The sequence below is a fragment of the Dendropsophus ebraccatus genome, chromosome 14 (assembly GCF_027789765.1).
Source record: "Dendropsophus ebraccatus isolate aDenEbr1 chromosome 14, aDenEbr1.pat, whole genome shotgun sequence".
NCBI classification, from domain to species: Eukaryota; Metazoa; Chordata; class Amphibia; order Anura; family Hylidae; genus Dendropsophus; species Dendropsophus ebraccatus.
The window spans coordinates 24,998,362-25,025,376 of NC_091467.1; the positions used below are offsets into that span (position 1 = coordinate 24,998,362).

Consider the following 27,015-nt stretch of genomic DNA (forward strand, 5'->3'; position numbering starts at 1 on the left):
CAATTGCTCTGTTCTCATGCTTTTATCCTTTGGTCTATGGGGCTGTGTGAGGTGTCATTTTTTGCGCCATGATCTGTAGTTTTTATCGGTACCAAGACTTTTTGATGGCTTTTTATTACAATTTTTTGGGATTTGATGCGACCAGAAATGCGCAATTTTGCACTTTGGATTTTTTTTTCGCTTACGCCGTTTACCGTGAGGGATCATGCATTAAATAAATAAATTTTTCGGGCGATTATGCACACGGCGATACCAAACATGTTTGTTTGTTTATTTATTTATTTTTATTTATAAAATGGGAAAAGGAGGGTGATTTGGACTTTTATTAGGGGAGGGGGTTATTTATTATTAAAAAGGGGGACTTCTGTATACACAGCACTGATCTCCCTGGGGGACTTCTATCTACACAGCACTGATCTCCCATTGAGATCAATGCTGTGTATATAATAGAGCACCGATCCATCAGATCGGTGCTCTGTTATAATGGTCTGCTGCAGACCATCTGAATGGATTGCCAAGCCAGGATCAGCATCATTCCGATGCTGAGCCCCGACCGGCTCATTAGAACGGATCTCCCCTCCGCGATCTCATCAGGGACACCAGGGACAGGGGGCACAGTCACTATTCAAATGCAGCTGTCAGCTTTGACAGCTGCATTTGAATAGTTAATTAGCCGACTGCGGCGGCTAATACCCGCGGTCCCTGGCAACACATAGCAACTGGGGACCACGGGCTGCAGAGAGGGCTCACGCCGGGTGCCCTCTCTGATCCCCCTCAACGGCCGCATGACGGGTATACGTCATGCGTCGTTGAGGGGTTAAGAAACACGGGGAGATTTATCAAACATGGTGTAAAGTAAAACTGGCTCAGTTGCCCCTAGCAACCAATCAGATTCCACCTTTCATTTTCAAAAGCGTCTTTGAGGAATGAAAAATAGAATCTGATTGGTTGCTAGGGGCAACTGAGCCAGTTTTACTTTACACCATGTTTGATAAATCTGCCTCACAGTTTCAATTTGGAGTCATTTCATTCTGTTACACATTATAAGAAAACATGGTCCAGTCTTATTCCTTTAGAGAAGTACTCCAGGGAAGCTGATACACTGTGGCAAACCTAGTCCCTTTGGGGATAGTTTGCAATTTACCAAACAAAATAAAAGTCATGTTCTGCTCCCAAAGGCCTTGCAATTTTTGGGGGTGGGGATTTGGGGGTTCTCCTCGATGTACAACTGTACAATAAGGCTGCAATTCTTATATGATTGCTGGACTGGGCCCACAATGAAATGAAGTTACGGACCTTCCTAGAGGCCTCAAGCTTTTCTTGGATCCTTGGTTCCGCAGTTCAAATAGTGGGATCTTCTGGGTATTCTTTGTGCTTCCTGCCCTCAGCACATGGGACAAATGAGTTTGCAGGTTCAAGTTTTCACATTCACCAGGCTGTATGATTCCCACCTGGGTAAACCTGCGTTCTTTCCAGGGTTGCTGCCTGCTAAGTTCCTATAGTGGACCTAGTCTCCCAACCTCCTCCTTGATGCAGGTATTGGATGATTTCCACCCGACCTCCTCTCCCCAACTAATTCTCTCCTGGCTTCTTTATGAGCAGTTAAAATCATTCCTCCGTACTCTCCCACCCCTCTCTGCAGCCACCAACTTTCTGAGTGACTTTGATCAATGTTTTTTTCCGACACATCTGGACCTAGAATGTTTCAACTGTCGTAGGCTTAATGCAATGCTGAACGGGCTCAATTCTTTTCCAAATCAGAAAGGGATCATTGTTGGAGGTGGGGCACAGACGAGGGCACTGTGTATCATATCTAGTGGGATTGTCCCATTATTTAAAACTTTAAGGACAAGGTTTTCTATGTCTATTACATCTATACTGGTTGAAGTTTTTTAAACACCCCTCCCTAGATGGCACTCCTGAACCTCCTCCTTGGTTCTTTTGCCCCCATAGAAAAAGGAAGTTTTTAGGCAACTTTTGACTGTGGTCAGGCTGGTCACTCGAAGGTATTGAAAGTCTATGATATGTCCGCATCAGGTTATCAGGAGTAAGGGGACACATATTACAGAAAAAGAAACTTGATGTTACCACTCAGGTCATAGAGGGATGTAGGAAAGACACAGACAGTGAACCCTAAGCTCAGCCTCGCCCACTGTACCTGCCTACTTGCCACTATCTGCCCTAAAGTGGCAGTGGGCAACTGGGCGGCGGCCCCTGGCCTGGATACGTGAAACAAAAAGAGAAGACAAGACAAACAAACACAATAAGAAAAGTCAGCAATCCAGGTACAAAGTAAAGCAAAGCAAAAGTACAAAATCAGGATCCAATAGGCATAGTCAAAAAACAGGCAATACGGTCAGGGGCAGGCAGCAAGCAGGGATGGTCAGAAATACAAAGCCGAAGGGTCAGAATAAACACAGAATAGCAGAGTCAGAAGCAGGGAGAGACAAGCTCAAAAAACAGCTAGGAGTACACAAACTGGGGATAGGAGGCCAGAGGTCTGGTCCAGAATACAATTGGACCATTCCCCTGATCTCCAGAACCAAAACAAAATTAACCATTAAGTGGCCAGACAGAACTCCCCAGGTGAAGTTGGGTGTGTCCATGAAATCAAGTGAGCAGAAAAAATAAACCAGTATTCAGACTAATGCAAAACAAAACACGGAAACAGAACAAATTCAAGAAAATCAGTACCTTCTTGGCCGCACAGCACGAGCCGAGGAATGCATCAAGCTCCGCAAAGATACAGTCCTGACATTTGAATTGTTAATGCTCATTATGAATGCTCATTATGAATCCTATAAGATCTTATAGGATATTTGCCAACTAATTTATGAGGATTAAACACTAGTAGCAAGTGACCATCTACCACCGCTGAATGGAAATGCCATCTGCTTGATTTCCCATGTGGATCTGGAAGAAACTGGGCCTACCAGGCAATCCTTTACTGCTCTAGTAGACTATTCCAACAGCCAGACTTCTACAAATAGTACAAATAGTGACGGTATAAGTATTTATTCCCATTGATGTATGATTCTCAATAACATCTGTGTGATATTTATGCCACTGTATACCTACAGAGCTGGAGTAGGCAACCCACCTCTATGCAGGGCCGTCTTAACAGCATTATGGGCCGCTGGGCAGAGGTGCGAATTGGGTCCCCCCCAACCGCCGCCATCAAATCCCCCACATCTTTGCATATAGTGCCACACATAGTAGCCAATGCCCACATATAGTGCCCCCCATAGTAGCCAATCCCCCCATAGTAGCCAGTGCCCCTATAGTAGCCAGTGCCCCCCATAGTAGCCAGTGCCCCCCATAGTAGCCAGTGCCCCATAGTAGCCAGTACCCCCCATATTAGCCAGTGCCCCCCATAGTAGCCAGTGCCCCCATAGTAGCCAGTGCCCCCATAGTAGCCAGTGCCCCCCATAGTTGCCAGTGCCCCATAGTAGCCAGTGCCCCCAAAGTAGCCAGTGCCCCCATAGTAGCCAGTGCCCCCTTAGTAGCCTGTTGCCCCCCATAGTAGCCAGTGCCCCCCATAGTAGCCAGTGCCCCCCATAGTAGCCTGTTTCCCTTCATAGTAGCCAGTGCCCCCCATAGTAGCCAGTGCCCCCCATAGTAGCCAGTGCCCCTTATAGTAGCCAGTGCCCCCATAGTAGCCAGTGCCCCCATAGTAGCCAGTGCCCCTCATAGTAGCAAGTGCCCCTCATAGTAGCCAGTGCCCCCCATAGTAGCCAGTGCCCCCATAGTAGTCAGTGCCCCTCATAGTAGCCAGTGTCCCTCATAGTAGCCAGTGCCCCCCATAGTAGCCAGTGCCCCCACTAGTAGCCAGTGCCCCCCATAGTAGCCAGTGCCCCTCATAGTAGCCAGTGCCCCCATAGTAGCCAGTGCCCCCATAGTAGCCAGTGCCCCTCATAGTAGCCAGTGCTCCTCATAGTAGCCAGTGCCCCCCATAGTAGCCAGTGCCCCCCATAGTAGCCAGTGCCCCCATAGTAGCCAGTGCCCCCATAGTAGCCAGTGCCCCCCATAGTAGCCAGTGCCCCTCAAAACAACAAACCAGTTACTCACCTGTCCGGTGGCCCCAGCAGCTCCTCTTCCGTCAGCGCGCCACTCCCCACATCCTCCGAGCACAAGCAGCGGGGTACAGAGAGACTGCATGTGCCGGAAGTGTCCGGCTGCACGACACATCCGGGACACAGGCAGCGTCTCTGTACCCCGCTGCCTGTGCTCAGAGGATGTCGGGAGTGGCACACTGACGGGAGAGGAGCTGCTGGGGCCGCCGGATGGGTGAGTTCCGGGACCGCCCGCCCAGGTGAAGGATACCTAGCTATGACTCCACTCAACACACAATTGCTAAGTTTGTGTGCATCTATATTCTTTGTTATTATGCAGCGTCATAGTATGACAGTTATTATATAAACTATATGATTTATTATAACGTCAGAGTCTCTCCTTTAAGGTGTGTCGATCTTTAGCTTGTAATGTCCTGTAACATTAGTTCCATTTAATACGCTTCTCCAGCTCTCCATCACCATCCTCGCTAATCCCTAAACTGAATTTCCTTGTTTATAACACCTCCTTTACTTCATCAAACCATAATGATTCAGGAGAAGCCCAATAAATTACAGCAGATAATGCGTTTTACCACATATAAAAGCCTGAAGGAGCACTGCAGATGTATCCATTGTCTTCAAGGCTATAACAGAAGTCCAGACTTGAACAACAGAAGATAATCATGAGCCACGGAAGCAGCCATTTCTCCTCCAGATCTCTCGTGGGTTCCTGCCATTATCCTAAAGAATCCAGCCACATCTCCACACATCATGGAGGCATCCATAAGGTCCACCACAAGAGCTCCTCCAGTTCCCATTCTGGTGGTCACTACAAAGCTCCAATGGCCCACGGAAGCTCAAAGGTCACCTTTTCTGCCCATTCTTCTGCTGGTTATCATGGGCATAAGAGCCACAGTCATGGAAGCCACATCAGAATCTCAGAGAGCCACCATGGATGGAAAAGCTCTGGCCTCCTCAGTATAAATGAGAAAGAAACCTTACAACAACTCAACAGTAGGCTATCATGCTACTTGGAAAAAGTGCGCTCTTTAGAACAAGAGAATGCCCAACTGGAGAGGAAGATCTGTGAATGGTATGCAAACAACGCACCCAGCAACCTGCCTGACTCCAGCAACTACTTCAGGACCATCATGGAGCTTCAGAGCCAGGTATGGTCACAGTGGTGTAAATTATTTGTATAGAATTCTCAAACATTATGTTAAATGTGTAACTGTGTTCCTTCAGGTCTCCTCAGCCACTGTGGGAAATGCCCGCATTGTATTGCAAATAGACAATGCCCAGCTGGCAGTAGCTGACTTTAAAAACAAGTAAGTTTTTAGTTTCATTATGTAAAAGCAATGTATTGCATTGCTCAGTATTTTTCCAAATACTCTGGTATTTCCGACAGTAGTAATTTTGTTCATGGTTGGACATTGAAATCTCTAGGTATGAGATGGAACGAAACTTGAGGAACCATGTTGAGGCAGATGTTGCAAAGCTTCAGAAAGCTCTTGAGGAGCTCAATATGCAAAGAAGAGATTTGGAAATACAAGTCCAATGTCTCCAAGAAGAGCTTATACAACTTAAAAGCAGACATGAGGAGGTAACACTATCACTATCACTAGCTTTCAAATTTCCTAATGCATTTTATTTTGACGTCTTAGGGGACAGTAATTCCCACAATGTATACAAGTTCTGCTCCATTGACATACATGCTTGAGGATCTACAGAATAGCTCTTTAGTCATTTATCAGTTGGTGATTACCTATCTACCTTTTATGTGCATTATACATAACTGTTATACTAAATGAAGTAATTTTACAATTTAAGGAAATCAATTCTCTGCAATCACAACTGGGAGCCAGAGTCAACGTGGAACTTAATGCTGCTCCATCTGTAGATCTGAACAGAGTCCTGTCTGAAGTCAGAGAAGAATATGAGAACCTGATGGAGAGAAATTTGAGGGAGGTGGAGAGCATTTTCCTTAACAGGGTAAGAGAGGTTCCTTCTAAATATATATATATATATATATATATATATATATATATATATATATATAGTAACCCTTACCTTACATGTCACAGACTGCAGAGCTGAACCAAGAGGTGTCATCAGGGGCGGCACAGCTTCAATCTGTTAACAATGAAGTCATCGACCTGAAGCGCACCATCCAGACCTTGGAAATTGAACTGCAAAGCCAACTCAACCTGGTAGGACCATAGATGGGTGCATCACAATTGCATAAAGTGTATTAAGCCATATGTACAATTAGATGCCAGCCACCCAAATAAATAAGACCAAAAAAGAGATGGCAAGGCTAAGAAGTAGGAAGCCCCTTTCGTCTGGCAAAAACAAGGGGCTCCAAAGTTGGGGATTTTGCTTTAGGTCATCCAGCTGGATTTGCGCATTATAACATATTTCCCTATGGTTATAGAAATCCGCTCTGGAGTCCACGTTATCGGAAACTGAAGCCGCATTTAGCTCCCAGCTTGCCCAGTTACAAGAAATGATCAATAGCATTGAAGGCCAACTAGCCAAGATACGATCCGACTTGGCACAACTAAATCATGAATATCAGCTGCTCATGGATCAGAAGACTCACCTGGAGATGGAGATTGCAACCTACAAACGTCTTCTGGAAGGACATGATATCAAGTATGTGCTGGATCCATTCTATCTACCAGTCTATAGTGGTCTACAGCTATTACGAAGATACAGATCCCAGCCTTCCAGTCATTTTACAGTAGTTGTAGTCTCTAATATAGAATTCGTCCACAGCTATTAGAAAGATACAGATCTCAGCCTTCCAGTCATTTTATGAAGGATGTATTCTCAAATATATGGGGAAAACTTTTACTATCTAATATCACTATCTGCTTCAACCATAAGTCTCACTCTAAAGGTCCCCATGCACCTTAAGTAACTGACTTCCTAACAATTGTTCTACCATCAGTTGTCTTCTGTCCAGCCCCGGTCCTCCCCTTACACATGAACATTTTCTACGGCCAAGTGCTCCTATGTTCTCTATGGAGGGGGAGGGTTAAACCACAACTAGGGAATGCTGGTTGCGGCTTATCTCTCCTAGAACAAAGGGGTTTGACCTTGATTTTTTCATTACGCCTGACCCCTATCTCCATCAACAGATAATGGTCAGTTGAGCCCCATACAACCTATACTGACACTCAAAAGCATAAGGTGTATGGGAAAGTTTAAACAGATTATTCAGGCTTAGAAAAACATGGTTGATTTCTTTCAGAAATAGCACTGCTCCTGTGCTTAGTTTGGGCGTGATTTTGCAATTCAGTTCCACAGAAATGAACAATGCTAAATTGTAATACCAACACTAACTGGAGGACAGGGGTGGTGCTGTTTTTGCAAGAAAGTAGCTGTGTTTTGCCCTCTAATCCAGGAGAACCCTTATCACAGACTAACCTTCCTTGGAGTCATCAGGATTACTTTTTAAAGAAACATCATGAAAGCCTCTAAATCATTAGCATCAATATCTGAATGATGTCCCTTTTGTTTAGGGCTCCAGCTCATGATCACATTTCCTGGCATAAAGATGGTAAGTTATTATTTGCATAGTAATAAAATTCAGAGGGTTAACCTTTACCAACTAATGGACCATATGGACTTATCTATACTGATGTAGCAGAGCTGAGGAAGAGCGGCACTTGTAGAAAGTCACATGTGCTTTATGATTATTCTCTGAAATTGTAAAGTATGTAGTGGAGCAGGGATACCTGTTATAGATAGGAGTCCCTGCTCCTCTACAGTATACTGAGTGGCTTTACCAGGCGCAGGACACCTGTGATGCATACAGCACGGCCGTATACTACACAGCGCTCATGGATGGAATAAATCTTAAACGAAGCACAAAAGGATTTTGTACCAATCTGAGTTTATGGGGACATTCTGATCACATCTTATAGTTCCAAATTTGCTCATCACCACTTTACACAGAACTTACTGGTCACAAAGGTCAAGTCCACATTTTTAACTGTAATTTATCATAAAACACTAAGGTATATACAGTAAGTCAACCCCCCCTCCCAAATTAACACTCGTTCACTGCCCATGTTCACATCTTAACTCCATTCACTTTAATGGGACTGAGCTGCAACACCAGAGGCAGCCATATGCAAAAAGGGCACTGTTTCTATTCTTCTATTAAATGACCCTTATACGCAGTATTTCTTTGCTTGCTGCCTATTAGCTGCAGACAATGTACTTTACTTACTATAATAACCAAATACTGTTTCCGTTTTTCCCTCCAGTTTCTCACCACAGCAGCAAGTGATAGAAATCCATGGAAGCTACTGAAGAAAGAAGCATGCCAAGATTAGGCTATTATCATGTGGCTTTGACCTGTAGCTTCTAGTTTCTGGCTCATAGCTCTGCTATATCAGCATAAATCAGATTATGAATCCGCTTTCTTAGGGTCAGTTCACACTACGGAATTTTGGGCACGATTCTGCCCAAATTCCGTAGTGTGAACTGACCTTTACTGTTTCAATGTTTTCTATTATTAAGCATTATTGGGAAAAATCACAAAAATTGTGTGAAAAATTTTAACTATCTAAAAATCTCCAGTCTCTCAGTACTTATCAGCTGCTTTATGTCCTGCAGGAAGTGGTGTATTTCTTCCAGTCTGACACATTGCCCTTTGCTGCCACCTCTGTCCATGACAGGAACTGTCCAGAGCATTGTGGGTTTCTATGGGAATTTACTACTGATCTGAACAGATCCTGACATGGACAGAGGTGGCAGCAGAGAGCACTGTGTCAGACTGGAAAGAATATACCACTTCCTGCAGGACATACAGTAGCTGATAAGTACTGAAAGACTAGACATTTTTTAATTAACGTAAATTACAAATCTATATAACTTTCTGACACCAGTTTATTTAAAAGACATTTTTCATCTGGAGTACCTCTTCAATTAATATCACTGCAACCTATGTCTGATACTGCTGTGACATTAATATATATATATATATATATATATATATATATATATATATATATATATATATCCCATACAGTATAAAGATTGCTGGATTTAGAATGCTTGGTCATGTCTGTTCTTTGCTGGACTTTTTGGCGCCTTATAGACTTTATGGATAATAAAAATGTATTCAAGCAATTTTATGTTTACGTCATTATTTCAACTTCACAAACTGCTAAAAACCTATCTTGGTTTCTTTGATGGAGACCCAATGGGCCACATACCTGAGTGACTTTGTGTTCACAAAGGCCTTGCATGGGATGTTTCCCTTCCAGATGTGATGGTGCAAAGAACTAGTCTAGAAGTTTTATACATCTACCAGCTCTGCCCCCACTTGTACATGATATACAGCAGGATAAGCAGAACGAAAAGTAAATGGAGATGATGCAGTATCAGACTGGAGAACCTTGGGCCCACTAGAGGAAACCATTCTTGGGGACCCCTTTTAGCCACCACACTTATTTATGATAAAATAGGTACGACTACTCTGCTACTGAATAAAATTCCCTGTACAAAGACCAATATGACCTCATAAAGGGACCATATAGGAGGTAGGCACAGCTATACACAATCTCTGCATACCATATAATTGACTACAGTGCAGTTATACCCAGTGATTCACAGGGGGTCTTCTCTGAGTAAATCATAAGGAGACTTTTTCTCTGATCAGAGTTTCTCACTATTCATTTTCTTCTCCATTCGGCCTCGGCTACCATGAAAACTTCCTCCAGCCACAACTTAGCTATGCAGAATCCACTAGACAAACATTTTAAGGTTCTCAATCTTTCACCATTCTCATCTCTTTACAAACTCCACATCTTTGTGCCTTTGTGAGTAGTGAGTAGGCCCAACTCTGTCCTCAATATTGTATTAAGCCCCTTAAGGTATTATGTCCCTCTGTGCAACTGCAATATAGTAGATAGCCCACTCTCTGCAGTCCACGTATAGTAGAAGGCCCCCTCTGTGCTGACCCTATATAATGAATGCCCCCCTTTTGTCATCCCCACATAGTAGACGGCCCCCTCTCTGGAGTCTCCGTATGGTAGATGCCCCCTATGTGCAGCTCCCATATAATAGAGGGCCCCCATGGTAAGCCCTTATACCTCAGATGCCCCCCCCCGTGCAGTAACTATACAGTAGATACCCCCCTCTGTGCAGTGCCCTTGAAGTAGATCGACCTTATGATCAGCAGTTGTATAGTAAATAGCACACTCTCTGCCGTTACCCCAATAGAAATATCCCCTATACTGCAGATGGCCCCATCTGTCCAGTCCCCATATAATAGATGAATCCCATGCAGCCCATATAAAGTAGATGGCCCCCCTATGTTCAGCTTCCATCTAGTAGATGTCGACCATGTGCAGCCCCCATATAGCAGATGGCCCAATGTGTAGCCCTCATACAGTAGATGGACCCCATACAGTAGATGGACCCATACAGTAGATGGCTCTCATGTGCAGCCTTCGTGCAGCAGATGATTCCCATGTGCAGCTCCCATACAGCAGATGGCCCCAAATGCAGCCTCCATACAGCAAATGGCCAACATGTGCAGCCCTCATACAGAAGATGGCTGTTTCCTCTGGATCTTCTGTGTCCTAATGAAGTGTGCCACAGTCCCTAATGTTCTGCACAACCATGCCCAAATGATCTATACCACTGTCACCTAATGCTATCACGCCCAAATGAACTATGCAATTGTACTCTAATGTACTGAGCCACTGTCCTCTCTAATAGACTGTACCACTATCTCCTCTAATGTACACTGCCACTGCTCTCTCTCTCTCTCTCTCTCTCTCTCTCTCTCATGTACTGTACTACTGTCCTCTAATGTATTGTGCTACTATTCCCTCTTATGTACTGAACCACTGTGCCCACTAATTTACTGTGCAACTTTCTCCTCTAATGTACTGTGCCACTGTCCATTAATTATTGTTTTGCAATATGTGGCTCTACAGCTGTTGTAAAACTACCATTCCCAGCATGAACTTTAATGGGGATTCTAGTTCTGCAACCAAAGGATGCAAAACTTCCATCATGAACTGTTAACATTACATGGTTGGGGTTGTAGTTCTGCAACCTGGTGAGCCACAGGCTGCAAAACTAAAACCCAATCATAAACTGTCAGCAAGAGATAATGGGGTAAGGGGTAAGCATTATCCTTCCCAAGGTAATGCTTACCCCTCCTCGCTCCTGCTGTGCTCTGGTGCTCTGACCTCTTCTGGTCAGGTATTAATGCTGTGTAATGGAGCAGGTGAAAATCCCACTTCTCTGCACTATGCAGGATTACAGGGCTCCTCTCTCCTATTCCTTTGTATCAGCAATGTACGGAGATGTGCTGATACAATGAAATAGAGGGCTAAGGATTATTTTCTGGATAGGTCTTATTTTCGGATAAACATGGTATTGCCTCTACACTGTAGCCCACTTTGTACTATGGTAATTAGCTGCTTACTGTTTGCCCCAGTGTTGTTAGGCTCCTATGCTGTAAGTTCTTCAGTAGTTAGGCGAACATACCTCCCTCCCCCCTCAATAGTTGTTGTCCCATCCTGTATACATCCCCCCTCTGCAGGTAGTCCCCCTACTGCATACTTCCCTCACCCCCTTGTAATTGTTCCCTTATACTGTACTGTATACATCTGCGGTAACCACAGGGGTTGGTAATGTCCTGTCAAGAGTTAGCTTACAGGTGTTGTGGCTGCTAGCTTGGTGTGGGGTCACTTGGGCACTTTTCATGGTAGCCTGTAGTGGTGTTGTTACCCTCCCCTGGTCGGACGAGCCTTGGTTCCCCTGGTTTGGATAGCCCAAGTGTATGCTGGTGTGCTGGTGCACAATAATAGACAGAGTCAAATGACTTAACCAGAAAAACGGCTGTTTATTTAGTGCTTTAGTGCAATACACAAAAAATATAATGGTAAAGGAAAAATTCCAGCACTTACCGGTCGGCGTCTTCCAAACTTTATTTCAATTTCATAAAGAACATTGCAGGGAGGGGATGGTGGATCAGTGAAGGTGCAGGCGCATCACCTGGGATAGCTATTTCGGGACTCCTCCCTTCCTCTAGCCAGGTCGATTACGTCACACCCGGGGAGGTGCTTTATACACATAGTGGGCGGTGACAAAATGAGAAATAAAAAGTAATGCCAAATCTATGTATACAAAATTACAGAAACACACTTAAATCATTGCGTTTGTTAAGACCTCCGGCCCCTGTGGCATCTAACCTTGATATCCACAATGATTCTCTTTGTAGAAGCAGCCTGTGACGGTCACCTCCGTCCGGTGGCTGGTTAACTCGTTCCAGACCTAGGAAGCGGAGGAACGAGTTAACCAGCCACCGGACGGAGGTGACCGTCACAGGCTGCTTCTACAAAGAGAATCATTATGGATATCAAGGTTAGATGCCACAGAGGCCGGAGGTCTTAACGAACGCAATGATTTAAGTGTGTTTCTGTAATTTTGTATATATAGATTTGGCATTACTTTTTATTTCACATTTTGTCACCGCCCACTATGTGTATAAAGCACCTCCCCGGGTGTGACGTAATCGACCTGGCTAGAGGAAGGGAGGAGTCCCAAAATAGCTATTCCAGGTGATGCGCCTGCACCTTCACTGATCCACCATCCCCTCCCTGCAATGTTCTTTATGAAATAAAGTTTGGAAGACGCCGACCGGTGAGTGCTGGAATTTCTCCTTTACCATTATTCACATCTGCCTTTTCATCTAAGCACCCTATAGTCTTCATTCATCCACATCCCATGCCCTACTACTCACCTCAGTTTCGGGATACATCTGGCAGCAGTGCGGGCTAGCTATATCTGCCATACTACATTTCCTCTTGCTCTGTTTGTAGCCGTGCACGCTACCATCCCCCATGGAGTCTAATGAGGCTATGGATGTTCATACTGAAGAATCTCTCACTGCAAGGAGGGAGGGTGCAGGCGCATTTTTTACGTCTTGTAATGCCAAAGATGAAGTCCAAGTCATGAGTCTTAAGACTCTCGAATACCGTATAACATCCCTCGCTGATAGGGAGGTACGACTGTTCTGGACGATCAATTAATTACAGGCATATAAAGATAGCGGACGTGTACCCCGTGGACTGAGAAGTTATAAAATTCTATCACAGTTCCAAGATGACCCGGAGTTTACAACTGAATGGCAACAAGCCCATCTTACACATGCACTGAACCTGATGTCCCTCTTATTGAACCGCAACCGCAAGGAATACGAACTGGTCACAATCGAGCTATGTAAAGCTAAACATGAATATTGCACTAGATTGCCGTCTGAACAGGTCAATGCGTTTATGAAAAAACTAGACAAAAGGCTAGTATCCACACAACAGGAATTGAAAGAGAAAAAACGTGACAAATTTATGAGGGATAAACTGGATTTTGACCAATGTAAAATCTTTGATTGGCAACCAAAATATAGAAACAAAAATAAAAAATACACGAGAAAAGGACCTAAGAAGTACTCTGAATATCTGACTACTGATTCGGACACAAGTCTCTCCGATGACCCGCATACCCAAGGAATAGTACTTACCAGCAGCAGGTCTGTCCCGACGGGGAACATTGGCCCTTTAGGCGTAAAACCAGGAGAGGAGGAAAGAAAGCACGTAAACAAAGGCAAAGGAGAAAAGAAAAGGAAGCAAGTCAGCTGGCATTGATCCACAACAATATGAGCACAACCAACGTCATCAATATCTCCAATGAGACCTTGCCCCCCGAATGTACAGACCTCCTTGCAAAGGGACTTAATTACGGCTTAACGGAAGATTTTTCCCCCTCCACTTTTGATATTGATCCACTGTCAATCAGGAGCCCTAGATAAAAAAACTGCCGAGAGATTAATACCCTCAGAGCCTAGGTCGCCCAGATGGTACTTCCTCCTGAAGGTCCATAAATCCTTGGAACGACCACCTGGGCGACCGATCGTGTCGGCAATAGGGTCTGCAACTGAAGCTCTCTCTCAATACCTAGACTGGGTGCTCAGACCGATATTACCCGGGACGATCGGTTATATTAAAGATTCAGGGGATTTCATTCAAGCTCTGGACACTATTGAATGGTCTGACAACTATACTCTCATGTCCATTGATGTAGAGAGCCTCTACACCCGCATCCCTCATGATGCGGGTGTGGAGGCTATCGATTGGTTTATGCTACGGTGTCAGAAACCCAGTAATTTTAGGCTTTTTGTATGTGAGGTTTTACGGTTTATTTTGAATAATAATGTCTTTACATTTGAGGGAGATTGGTACGGGCAGGAGATCGGCACCGCGATGGGCACGCCTGTCTCCTGCACCTACGCCAATCTCTTTCTCTCCATGTTGGAGAATGATATTGTCTTTTCGGCCCAGAATCCATACATACAGCACATCGTCACCTACCTGCGGTTTGTGGACGATGTGTTCATTGTATGGAACAGTACTGCAAATTCCTTTGAGGAGTTCGTACAATACCTCAATCAAACTAATAATGTGAACATGGCCTTTACCTTTAAAATAGGAGGCAAATCCCTTGAGTTTTTGGACGTTCAGGTAGATGTCATAGATGGGATACTTAATACATCAGTGTATAGAAAGCCGACAGCTTGTAATTCATTATTACACTATGCCAGCTCCCATCCTGCACATGTCCGCAACGCCATCCCCTATGGCCAAATGGTCCGGTTACGCCGGGTGAATAGCACTGACAGCTCCTTCAGCTCCCAAGCTTGGAGCTCGAGGAAAGGTTGGTAGCTCGAGCTTACCCAAGACCCCTCGTTCAGGCAGAATACCAACGGGCCCTAAAGCTTAACAGGAGACAACTTGTCTATAACAGTAGTAAAAACAGACAGACCGAACAGCCCCTATTCTCATTTCCTTTTCAAAATTCTCCACAAAATAACGTGATAAGAAAAGCCATACATAAATACTGGCACTTGCTACAGCAAGATCCTTGTCTCGCCAAACACACCACTCAACAACCTGTTGTCACATTCCGCAAAAATGGCACAATAGGAGATGCACTCAGTAACACTGATAGCAGCAATCTCCCTGGTACCTGGCGGACCCAAGCACCTATTTCTGGGAATAAACGGTGCGGTCAGTGTAAATATTGCATGAAAATGTTGAATGTGTCTTACATTAACCTGAATGGCAACGAGTGCAGGATAAAAGATCTTATTACTTGTAAGACCTCATTCGTAGTGTATGCGATTGTCTGCACCTGCAAAAGGTTCTATGTTGGGAAGACGAAGCGGCCCCTGTGGACCCGGTATAAAGAACATTGTTATTCAGTAAGATCTAACAAAGGTGTCCCCAGGCTCATTGAGCATGTTAGATCTGTTCACGCCGGCGACACAGGGGCCCTCCGCTTCCTAGGTCTGGAACGAGTTAACCAGCCACCGGACGGAGGTGACCGTCACAGGCTGCTTTTACAAAGAGAATCATTATGGATATCAAGGTTAGATGCCACAGGGGCCGGAGGTCTTAACGAACGTAATGATTTAAGTGTGTTTCTGTAATTTTGTATATATAGATTTGGCATTACTTTTTATTTCACATTTTGTCACCGCCCACTATGTGTATAAAGCACCTCCCCGGGTGTGACGTAATCGACCTGGCTAGAGGAAGGGAGGAGTCCCGAAATAGCTATCCCAGGTGATGCGCCTGCACCTTCACTGATCCACCATCCCCTCCCTGCAATGTTCTTTATGAAATAAAGTTTGGAAGACGCCGACCGGTGAGTGCTGGAATTTCTCCTTTACCATTATTTACATCTGCCTTTTCATCCAAGCACCCTATTGTCTTCATTCATCCACATCCTATGCCCTACTACTCACCTCAGTAGGGGGATACATCTGGCAGCAGTGAAGGCTAGCTATATCTGCCATACTACACAAAAAATATAGCTTCCATAACTTCAGGTGCAGGTAGGAGACCAAAAAAGTGGTAGTCTGTGAAATTGAAGACAGTAGAGTAGAGGAACGTCTTGAGGGCCCTGTCCAATGTAGCTATGTACTCTGCCGGTATAATGTAGCTGACAGTAGTTAAGGAGAAGAGGAGATACTTGTACTCAAGTTTCCTGACCGCCTAATGCCCTACAGTGTTGGGGTACCCATCCTGGCAGGGTAGTACAAGGTCCCAGGTCCCTGCTCTGGGTGAAGCAGACTTCCAGAACCTTACCACTGCACTATGTTCCCCTGAGGTCAGTGCCTCACTGGAAACTGGTCACTGCCCTGTACTGTGTAGAAGGTATTCATGTTGTGATAAAGGTGATCCTCAGAGGACGTCCTATCCTCCAGAGGTGACTAGCAATGCATGTTTGAGGTAGCTTGCTTAGTGAAAAACTTAAGTCTCTTAGCCAGAGCCAGGCTCTGACTTGACTGCAGCCGGAAACGTGTTTTGTGCGTTGCTCTCTCTCCACTGACCAACTAGGAACTAACTAACCCCTCCCACCAGGAACTAAACTCATTTTCTAGGGGTCAACTAAACCTCCCAGTGATTGGTGGGGCTGTGTGGTGTAAGACAGAAAGATGAGGATAGGGCAGAAAATGGAGCGAAGACAGCCTGCACCTATGACAGGAGGAAAAAGAACACGTGACTTACAACAATTAACAAGAAACACAGTGGTTACACCTTGTGGGGAAAACACAGAACACACTTGAACCATATCCCACTGTGTAAACCTGATACAAGTTACTTTGTACAGGTGCAATAGAAGTTAGTGGCACACCTGTGCTGGGACACTACACATCCCCGCTCTGCATGTAGTACCCAAACTTTATACCCCCTTCCCCCTCTGTAGTTGCTCCACATACCCTCTATCCCCCCATATACAATGCATCCTACTGTGCATCTTTCTATCACTCCTGTCTCCCCTGCAACTTGTGCTGGGGTGGTGGGGGCGAAGCATAACAAGTCTGGCACTGATTGGCTGATGTTAAGCCACCCTGTGTCAGGGATCTGGTCAGCTGACTGTAACTCTGGCTTACATTTGGAATAGGGCTCATATCTCAACCCCACTCCAAAAATTCAGCAAAATGAGGCGGTCATATTTTGGGGTAAGTCCTATTTTCAGAGAAACACTGTATGTATCGACAGCAGGTAGGGTCCACCACAGCACAAACGCCTGCTATACCATATGGGATATTTTTCTGAGGGATTTCTATCTATATGAGTGATTTTTATTTACTTTTACTATGAACATTTGATAATTCGGAATATACAATTTAGTACCTACCAGGTACCATGGCCACCATTTGCCCCAGGTGAAGGACGTCTAGCTATGACTCCACTTAAGACACAATTACTATGTTTTTGTTCAGCTATATTATTTGCTATCATAAGGCATCATAATATGACATTTATTATATAACGTATATGATTTATTATATTTTTAGAGTATCTCTCTCATGGGGTGTGACGATCTTCAGCTTGCAATGTCCTGTACCATTAGTTCCATTTAATATGCTTCTCCAGCTCTCCATCATCTTGCTCACTAATCCCTGAACTGAATTTCCTTCTTTATAATGCTTCCTTCAATTTATCAAACCATAATGATTCAGGAGAAGCCCAATAAATTATGGCATATAATGCATTTTACCACATATAAAAGCATGAAGGAGCACTGCAGATGTATCCATTGTCTTCAAGGCTATAACAGGAGTCCAGTCTAGAAGAACAGAAGATAATCATGAGCCATTTCTCCTCCAGATCTATCGTGGGTTCCTGCCATTATCCTAAAGCATCCAGCTACATCTCATCACATCATGGAAGCATCCATAAGGTCCACCACAAGAGTTCCTCCAGTTCCCATTCTGGTGGTCACTACAAAGCTCCAATGGCCCATGGAGGCTCAAAGGTCACCTTTTCTGCCCATTCTTCTGCTGGTTATCATGGGCATAAGAGCCACAGTCATGGAAGCCACATCAGAATCTCAGAGAGCCACCATGGATGGAAAAGCTCTGGCCTCCTCAGTATAAATGAGAAAGAAACCTTACAACAACTCAACAGTAGGCTATCATGCTACTTGGAAAAAGTGCGCTCTTTAGAACAAGAGAATGCCCAACTGGAGAGGAAGATCTGTGAATGGTATGCAAACAACGCACCCAGCAACCTGCCTGACTCCAGCAACTACTTCAAGACCATCATGGAGCTTCAGAGCCAGGTATGGTCACAGTGGTGTAACTTATTTGTGTAAAGTTCTATAAAGTTGTGATACTATATCAAATGTGTATCTCTGCTTCTCCAGGTCTTCTCAGCCACCGTGGGGAATGCCCGCATTGTATTACAAATAGACAATGGCCAGCTGGCAGCAGATGACTTTAGAAACAAGTAGGTTTTTCAGTTCCATCATATATAACTCTGAATGTATTGCATTGCTTAGTACTCCTAAATATGACGGCAGTAAATGTGTTCATGGTTGGATATTGATATATCTAGGTATGAGGTGGAAAGAAACTTGAGGAACCATGTTGAGGCAGATGTTGCAAAGCTTCAGAAAGCACTTGAGGGGCTCAACATGCAAAGAAGAGATTTGGAAATACAAGTCCAATGTCTCCAAGAAGAGCTTATACAAATTAAGAGCAGAAATGAGGAGGTAACGCTATCACTAGCTTTTCAATAGCTGTAATGCATTGTATTTTGCCCTTTTTGGGGATGGTAATGCTGGCCATCTATCTAAGTTCTTCCCAATGCATGTAATGCAAAGCATACATTCTAAGATGATATGTCTAATCCCTGTATCCAAATAGCAGAGTTTGAGGAACTGTCTAACATTTATAGGGGTATTTCCATCACTTAACAAAAGGGCAGCACGGTGGCCCACTGGTTAGCATTGTAGCCTTGCAGCGCTGGGGTTCTGGGTTCAAATCCCACCAAGGGCAACATCTGCAAAGAGTTTGTATGTTCCCTCCAATTAGTATGTTTTTAGTACTATTATGTCTCCCTCTGACATCCCGCATGTCTCCAGGGCTTGGAGATATTAGTAGAGATGAGTGAACCTCGAGCATGCTCGAGTCGATCCGAACCCGAACTTTCGGCATTTGATTAGCTGGGGCTGCTGAACTTGGATAAAGCCCTAGGGCTATGTGGAAAACATGGATATAGTCATTGGCTGTATCCATGTTTTCCAGACAATCTTAGAGCTTTATCCAAGTTCAGCAGCCCCCGCTAATCAAATCCTTTGGGTTTAGATCGACTCAAACCTGAACCTGGTTCACTCATCTCTAGATATGAGTAATGTCAAAGTGAGAGACAGCAGTGCCGAGCTTATTCAACGCCCCATCCTCCCCCCCCCCATATCAAAGCAGGAAGTTAAAGCTAAGTGCAAGCTGTAAAGCTGTTTAAGCTGTTTTTTTGTTTTTTTTTTAAAGGGAGAAAGTGGTTTTCCAAAATAAAACAAGCCTTACTTAACTAATCACTCTTCCACCATTACTGTTTTGTCACCGTGGGGTCCTCACTGATCTCAACTTCCTAACACTAGGCTTTTTTTTCTTACCCAATTGCCCAACAATCTATGTATATGTCTATCTGGACAACCCTTTTGACATGGAAGACTTTAATTTACAGTATGTCCGTAAAATCCAGCTTTGACATTTTACTCCTTTTTGAACATTTATCCAGATCAGTGTGAGGCTCAACTTGCAAGCTCTTCCTACAGCTCACTAGGATCTTGGGCAGTTATCATGACATGATTGGGAACCTATACGTGGAGTGTCACTATAATAATGCTTATACAATTGACAGCCAAGATCAATGAACACTGGAAGAACTATGGAGGGGAAATATTGAGGCACCACCAAGACTATTGTCACACACTTAACTGCACATTAAGAAAAAAACATGAGAAAAGAGGTGACTCCTGATTACACCCTCCAGACTGAAGGCTATATTACAAGCCAACTCCAGTTGCTCCATTTTGTGTCCCCAAACCCATTCATAGCAGGATTTGTGCCAAGAATTATTGTACTACTGACTGTTGTTGTTTTTTTTAAACTCATAGTAATTATGTACTTACTTTGTGCCTCATACTTATACTAAATTCGGTAATATTTCCTATCAAGGAAATCAATTCTCTGCAATCACAACTGGGAGCCAGAGTCAATGTGGAACTTAATGCTGCTCCATCTGTAGATCTGAACAGAGTCCTGTCTGAAGTCAGAGAAGAATATGAGAACCTGATGGAGAGAAATTTGAGGGAGGTGGAGAACATTTTCCTTAACAGGGTAAGAGATGGTGCTGTGAGATGTCAATGGTGTGAGGGGCAGGGGTTGTAGAGGGTCCAGCATCAAGATGTCTTTAATAGACACTTGAGACCCCAGGTATTGCTTTTGACCAAGGTCCATAAGCTTCGTGATATATACTGTTGATAATGCTTGAGCTGAAAACTTTAACCTTTGATTTACTTTCTTTCACTGTAGACTGCAGAGCTGAACCAAGAGATGTCCTCAGGGGCCGCACAACTTCAGTGTGTTAATAATGAAGTCATTGACCTGAGGCGCACCGTACAGACCCTGGAAATTGAACTGCAAAGCCAACTCAACCTGGTAGGACCATAGATGGGGTTACTACTAGCTAGGCATGTGCATAGTTTTGAAGACAGCAGAAATTTTGTTCAGCCATATGTACATTTAGATGCCACCCACTCGAATAAATGAAGAGACCACAGAAGAGATGGCTAGGCCAAGAAGTTGGTGGTCATTGTTGTCCCAGGTGGGGGATTCTGTTTTATATCATCTATATACCCTAAGAAGGCATATAGAAAACAAGTTTATATTTTTAGTCCTCATTGGACCAAGGGTTCTTCCATTTAAATGAATATGAACAAATACATACTATTTTTGCATACTTAGTACATATATATATATATATATTTTACATATGTCTTCAGCTACATTTGCAGAATATAACATTTTTCCCCATGTCTATAGAAATCCGCTCTGGAGTCCACGTTATTGGAAACTGAAGCCGCATTTAGCTCCCAGCTTGCCCAGTTACAAGAAATGATCAACAGCCTTGAAGGCCAACTAGCCAAGATACGATCCGAATTGGAACGTCTAAATCATGACTATCAGCTGCTCATGGATCAGAAGACTCACCTGGAGATGGAGATTGCAACCTACAAACGTCTTCTGGAAGGACATGATATCAAGTATGTGCTGGATCCATTCTATCTACCAGTCTATTGTTCTTTAGATAATTTTTTTTTTTAAGGGGTTATCCAGGCTTAGAAAAGCATGGCTGCTTTCTTTCAGAAACAACAACACTCCTGTCCTCAGTTTGGATGTGGGTTTGACAGCTCAGTACCAAGTAAATAGGGGTGTAATACCACACACAACCTGAGGACAGAGGTGGTTCTGTTTTTGTAAGAAAGTGCATCTGTTTTTTCTTTTTTCTTATTTCATAAAGGGGTAGTGCGGCGCAAAAAAATTATTCACAGAATAACACACATTACAAAGTTATACAACTTTGTAATGTATGTTATGTTTGTGAATCGCCCCCTTCCCCGTGTCCCACCACCCCCGCCCGTGTACCCGGAAGTGTGATGTGCATTATACATTACCTGATCCGTGTCAAGGCCGTCCGCCATCTTGTGCCAAACGTCATCTTCGGAGGAGGGACGCCGCGACGGAGGGGGGGGCGGCGGCAGCGATTCGGCCGTCCGTCCGAAAATGACGTTTGGCACAAGATGGCGGACGGCCTCGACATGGATCAGGTAATGTGTAATGTATAATGCACATCACACTTCCGGGTACACGGGCGGGGGTGGTGGGACACGGGGAAGGGGGCGATTCACAGACATAACATACACTCACCGGCCACTTTATTAGGTACACCATGCTAGTAATGGGTTGGACCCCCTTTTGCCTTCAGAACTGCCTCAATTCTTCGTGGCATAGATTCAACAAGGTGCTGGAAGCATTCCTCAGAGATTTTGGTCCATATTGACATGATGGCATCACACAGTTGCCGCAGATTTGTCGGCTGCACATCCATGATGCGAATCTCCCGTTCCACCACATCCCAAAGATGCTCTATTGGATTGAGATCTGGTGATTGTGGAGGCCATTTGAGTACAGTGAACTCATTGTCATGTTCAAGCAGAAATCGAGACTCATCAGACCAGGCAACATTTTTCCAATCTTCTTCTGTCCAATTTCGATGAGCTTGTGCAAATTGTAGCCTCAGTTTCCTGTTCTTAGCTGAAAGGAGTGGCACCCGGTGTGGTCTTCTGCTGCTGTAGCCCATCTTCCTCAAAGTTGGACGTACTGTGTGTTCAGAGATGCTCTTCTGCCTACCTTGGTTGTAACGGTTGGCTATTTGAGTCACTGTTGCCTTTCTATCAGCTCGAACCAGTCTGCCCATTCTCCTCTGACCTCTGGCATCAACAAGGCATTTCCGCCCACAGAACTGCCGCTCACTGGATGTTTTTTCTTTTTCGAACCATTCTCTGTAAACCCTAGAGATGGTTGTGCGTGAAAATCCCAGTAGATCAGCAGTTTCTGAAATACTCAGACCAGCCCTTCTGGCACCAACAACCATGCCACTTTCAAAGGCACTCAAATCACCTTTCTTCCCCATACTGATGCTCGGTTTGAACTGCAGGAGATTGTATTGACCATGTCTACATGCCTAAATGCACTGAGTTGCCGCCATGTGATTGGCTGATTAGAAATTAAGTGGTAACGTGCAGTTGGACAGGTGTACCTAATAAAGTGGCCGGTGAGTGTACATTACAAAGTTGTATAACTTTGTAATGTGTGTTATTCTGTGAATAATTTTTTATTTTAACCCTCCTTAGGCTCGGTAGATTCACCTAAAGAAACATTATGTAAGTCTTTAAATCACTAACATCAACGTTCACATTTTGTCCCTTTTGTTTAGGGCTTCGGCTCATGAACACATTTCCCAGCATAAAGAAGGTAAGGTATTATTTACATAGTAATAAAACACAAAGAGTTAACATGTATGGACTAATGTGGTCTAATGGACCATACTGTATGGTCTAATGTATGATGTAGCAGAGCTGAGGAAGAGCTAGACCTTTAAAACATCACATGTGCTTTATTATAGCTCTCTGATATGAACAGATTTCTCTGCAATACTATGTAGAATTCCTAATAGTGGAGAGTAACTAATAACCAGATTTTGAGGGTCCGGTAAGTTTTAGATTTGGAACCTGATTTCCCTGATACTGTAACATATTAAGTGAAGCAGGGATTCCTGTTGCAGATAGGAGTCCCTGCTCCTGTAATTATCTACATAGGGTTATCACTATAAAAATGCCTATTGCTTTCCAGTAGACCTATATAAAATATAGTGATGTAGCAGAGCTAAGGTAGAGCTGGATCTGTATAACACCCAACATCACATGTGCTTTATAACTTTCTGATATAAGTAGATGTACCGGCAACACTGTGTAGCATTCCCAATAGTAGAGATGAACGAATCTCCTGAAATACATTTTGTTTGAGATTTGAAAAGATTTGGATCCTTGTTCAGGTTCAGAGGTGTCCTTGTAATTGTGATTTCCCTATAATTGCAAATTATGTAGTGGAGCAGGTATACCTGTTATAGATAGGAGTCCCTGCTCCTGTAGAGTACACTGGCTGGCTGTACCAGGTGCAAGGCAGTAACAGCTATGATGTATACATCATCGCCATACACTGTTATATCTTTTCTTGTTGCCTACTAGGGGTATACAGTGTACTCTACTTCCTAATATAATAACCAAATACTGTTTCTGTTTTTCTCTCCAGTTTCTCACCACAGCAGCAAATGATAGAAATACATGGAAGCATATGAAGATAGAAGCATGCCAATATCTCCTGGAAAGATTAGGCTATTATCATGTGGCTTTGATGGGTAGCTTCTAGTTTCTGGCCTATAGCTCTGCTCTGTCGGCATAAAGCAGGTTATGAATCCACTTTCTTTCTGTTCTTTAGGTTTTTTAGCATTAAGTCTAATCCGGAACTTGTAAAAATCTAAAATTTTGTGTGGAAATTTTTAACAATAGTTTATCATTCGTGGCTGTGGTACCAAAATGTCGAAAGTTTTTTAAAAAAAAAAACTTCTAAAGAAGTGTGTGGCAGAGCGCTTCTCTCCTTGGCTCACTACTCTCCACATATCACTGCAGGAGTCAGCTTCTATATTAAGTCTATGGAGTCCAACTCCTGCCACAAGATGGTAGAACATCAAAATTAACAGTGTGCTTTTCTAGTGATTGGAGGGAGCCTGAACACCATTACCCCAACCAATCAAAACTTTTGACAATAACACTTTAATTTCTGAATTGATTGTTATAGTGGTCAGAACTTCATGTTTAATGAGCATGCTCACTGAGCATGCTCGAGTACATGCAAACCTTTGCATTTGATCAATGACTTTTGATAAGCCTTATGACATGTGCAAAGTTATTTTCAAAGACAATGACTCTATAACAGGCATGTCCAAACTTTTTTCGAAGAGTGCCAAATTTGATGAAGTGAACATGTGCGAGGGCCGACCATTTTACATGCTACATGCTATATGCTTTAAAACACAGGCAGATAATAGCAAGCTGGATACCTGGGGGGCCGTAAAAGTTCGGAACGTGGGCCGCAAATGGCTTCATTATAGAGTGAAGGTCACAGGTATCTGGAGCTCTGAATGGTTAAAGACAGTTCTTGAATCAGCACAAGCTTAATTTTTAAGTAGATACTTATTGAATAATGCAACCAGACCAAATTTCAGCGATGACTCCCCAAACTGAAGAATATACTTAGTCACCATCAATAGGCTGAGAATTAATGTATATTATACCTATACAGTATAAAGATTGATGGATTTAGAACGCTTTCTGCCCATTTCTGTTCTTTACCGGACTCTTTGGCGCCTTGTTGACTTTATGGATAATAAAAATGTATTCAAGCAATTTCATGTTTACTTCATTATTTCAATTGTACAAACTGCTAAAAAAACTATCAGGGTTCCTTTTATGGCCACCCCATAGGCCACCTCGCTGACTTTGTGTTGACAAGTTCTTGGATGGGATAAGATGGGCAGTACTATAACCATAATGGTGAAGTCCATACTTACTTGTGCCACCTATAAATTGTAAAAGGTCTCCAGTGAAGTCCATCATGAAACCTCAGCTGACCACTTGTCCCCGCGATAAGCTAACTGCTGATTCGTGTCGACCCCCATCCGCCATCTTGTGACAATGATGTCATCTTCGGGAGGCTGGCCGAACCGCTCCGACTGTCCCACGGGCTGACCCCCCCCTCTTGCGGCGTCATCAGCTGCTCAGCCGCGATTGGCTGAGCATAACTGTGCTCAGCTAATCGCGGCTGAGTCGCTGAGGACGCCGCAGAGGGGGTGGGGGCCCAAGGGACGGTCAGAGCGGTTTGGCCGGCCTCCCAAAGATGACATCATTGTCCCAAGATGGCGGATGGGGGTCGACACGAATCAAGTGAGTATAGAGCACTACACTTCCGGGTCTAGCCTGGGTGGGGGGTACTCGGGGAAGGGGGCCATTCACTAACATAACATACATTACAAAGTTGTATAACTTTGTAATGTGTGTTATTTAGTGAATAATTGTTTAGCGCCGCTGTCATGATCGCGCCTGAAAAGGCATCAGTGCCACCCTCTGCTACGAAATTTCGACCTCTGCGCCAAAGACTGCGCTTTTGGCCATGATCCGTTCCTTGTTTTACTGTGTTTTCTGCTTATGTCATCTGTGTTCCGGTCCATGTTTTCTTAGTTCTCCCTGCACTTTCCTTGCTGTGGTCTGTTCACTGATTGTTGTCTGCTGTGTTGTGATTGACAGGTCTCCTCACCTCTGGCTTTCTGTGTTTCTCCTGTTCTACCTATCAGCTTGGAGTCCGGGACTTCTGATCCCTTAAACCTTTGCCTCTCCCTTCACTCAGTGCTCTTGATAGCGTTGTTCAGCTTGTCTGTCTGCTAGATCCTGCCTTTCCTTAGATTGTTTGTGTTCCTGGTTTCCTGATCCCTTGCTTGTTTGTTACCTTCTTTGTCTTTTGGTTCAGTGTTCTCCTTTAGTCCTCTGTGTTCCTTGCCTTGTCCTCTCGTTACCTGCTTATTGTCTCTGGTTTCTGTTTCACCCTGTACCTTGTTTACTGTCTGTTATTGCGTTTAGTTCCTTGTACATTTCCTTGTATCTCTGCTCCGTGTTTATTAGTGTTTCTGACCTGGATTTCGTGACCTTGATTTTGCTTGTGGATTCTGACTTGGTACTTCTGCTGCCCGTTTGTTGCCAACCTTGCCTGCTGACTATTCTTTATTGTGTTAGTTTGTCTCGTCTTGTTTTGTGTTTCGCACTTAATGCATGCAGCGTAGGGAACGCCGCCCAGTTGCGGACGGTCGTTTAGGGCCTGCTCTGCAAGCAGGTAGGGACAGTGTGGGGGGGTCTTAGCTGTAGGGCCCACTTGTCCTGTGTGTCCCAGGGGCCCTAACAGCCGCACTACCCCTTTAATTCTTATGGGGACCTTGTAAAATCTAAACTTTTATGTGGGTATGTTTAAGAACAGTATATCATTCTTGTACACTCTGGTCAGTGTTAAAAAGAAAAAAAGCTGAAAGAAGCACAAAGCTTAGCACTTCTCTTCCCTTATCTCTGGAAGAGTCGGGTTCTGGAAAAGACAGGAAAATCCCTGAGATCAACTATGTGCTTTTCCTAGTGTTTGAGGAAGGTCTAAACACCATTATTCCAACAAATAAAAACCTTTTACATGTCTCTATGACGTGCTGAAAGTTTTTAAAGTGACGGTAACACTTTAATATCCTACTTGATCTTTATAGTGGTCAAACCTTTACATTTTGCGAAAATAATAGCGATTTGGAGCCCTGAATTGCTAAGGGCAGATCATGAGACTTCGAGAGATTTTAGACTTCTTTCAATGCTTCTCAAAAGAGGGGATTGGCTTACGTGAAAGAGCAAGATTAGTTCTATAACAGAGCAA

At 43.9% G+C, this 27,015-nt stretch overlaps 1 protein-coding gene across 1 annotated transcript; it reads left to right on the forward strand.

Moving 5' to 3' along the window:
* Positions 1-17,744: 17,744 nt before the first annotated feature.
* On the forward strand, positions 17,745-24,040 carry LOC138771840 (keratin, type I cytoskeletal 19-like). The gene is made up of 7 exons (XM_069951847.1): positions 17,745-18,218; positions 18,303-18,385; positions 18,494-18,650; positions 20,116-20,277; positions 20,473-20,598; positions 20,983-21,203; positions 23,998-24,040. Exons 1-7 carry the CDS (start codon positions 17,745-17,747, stop codon positions 24,038-24,040), a joined length of 1,266 nt encoding a protein of 421 aa, XP_069807948.1.
* The last annotated feature ends 2,975 nt before the right edge of the window (positions 24,041-27,015 follow it).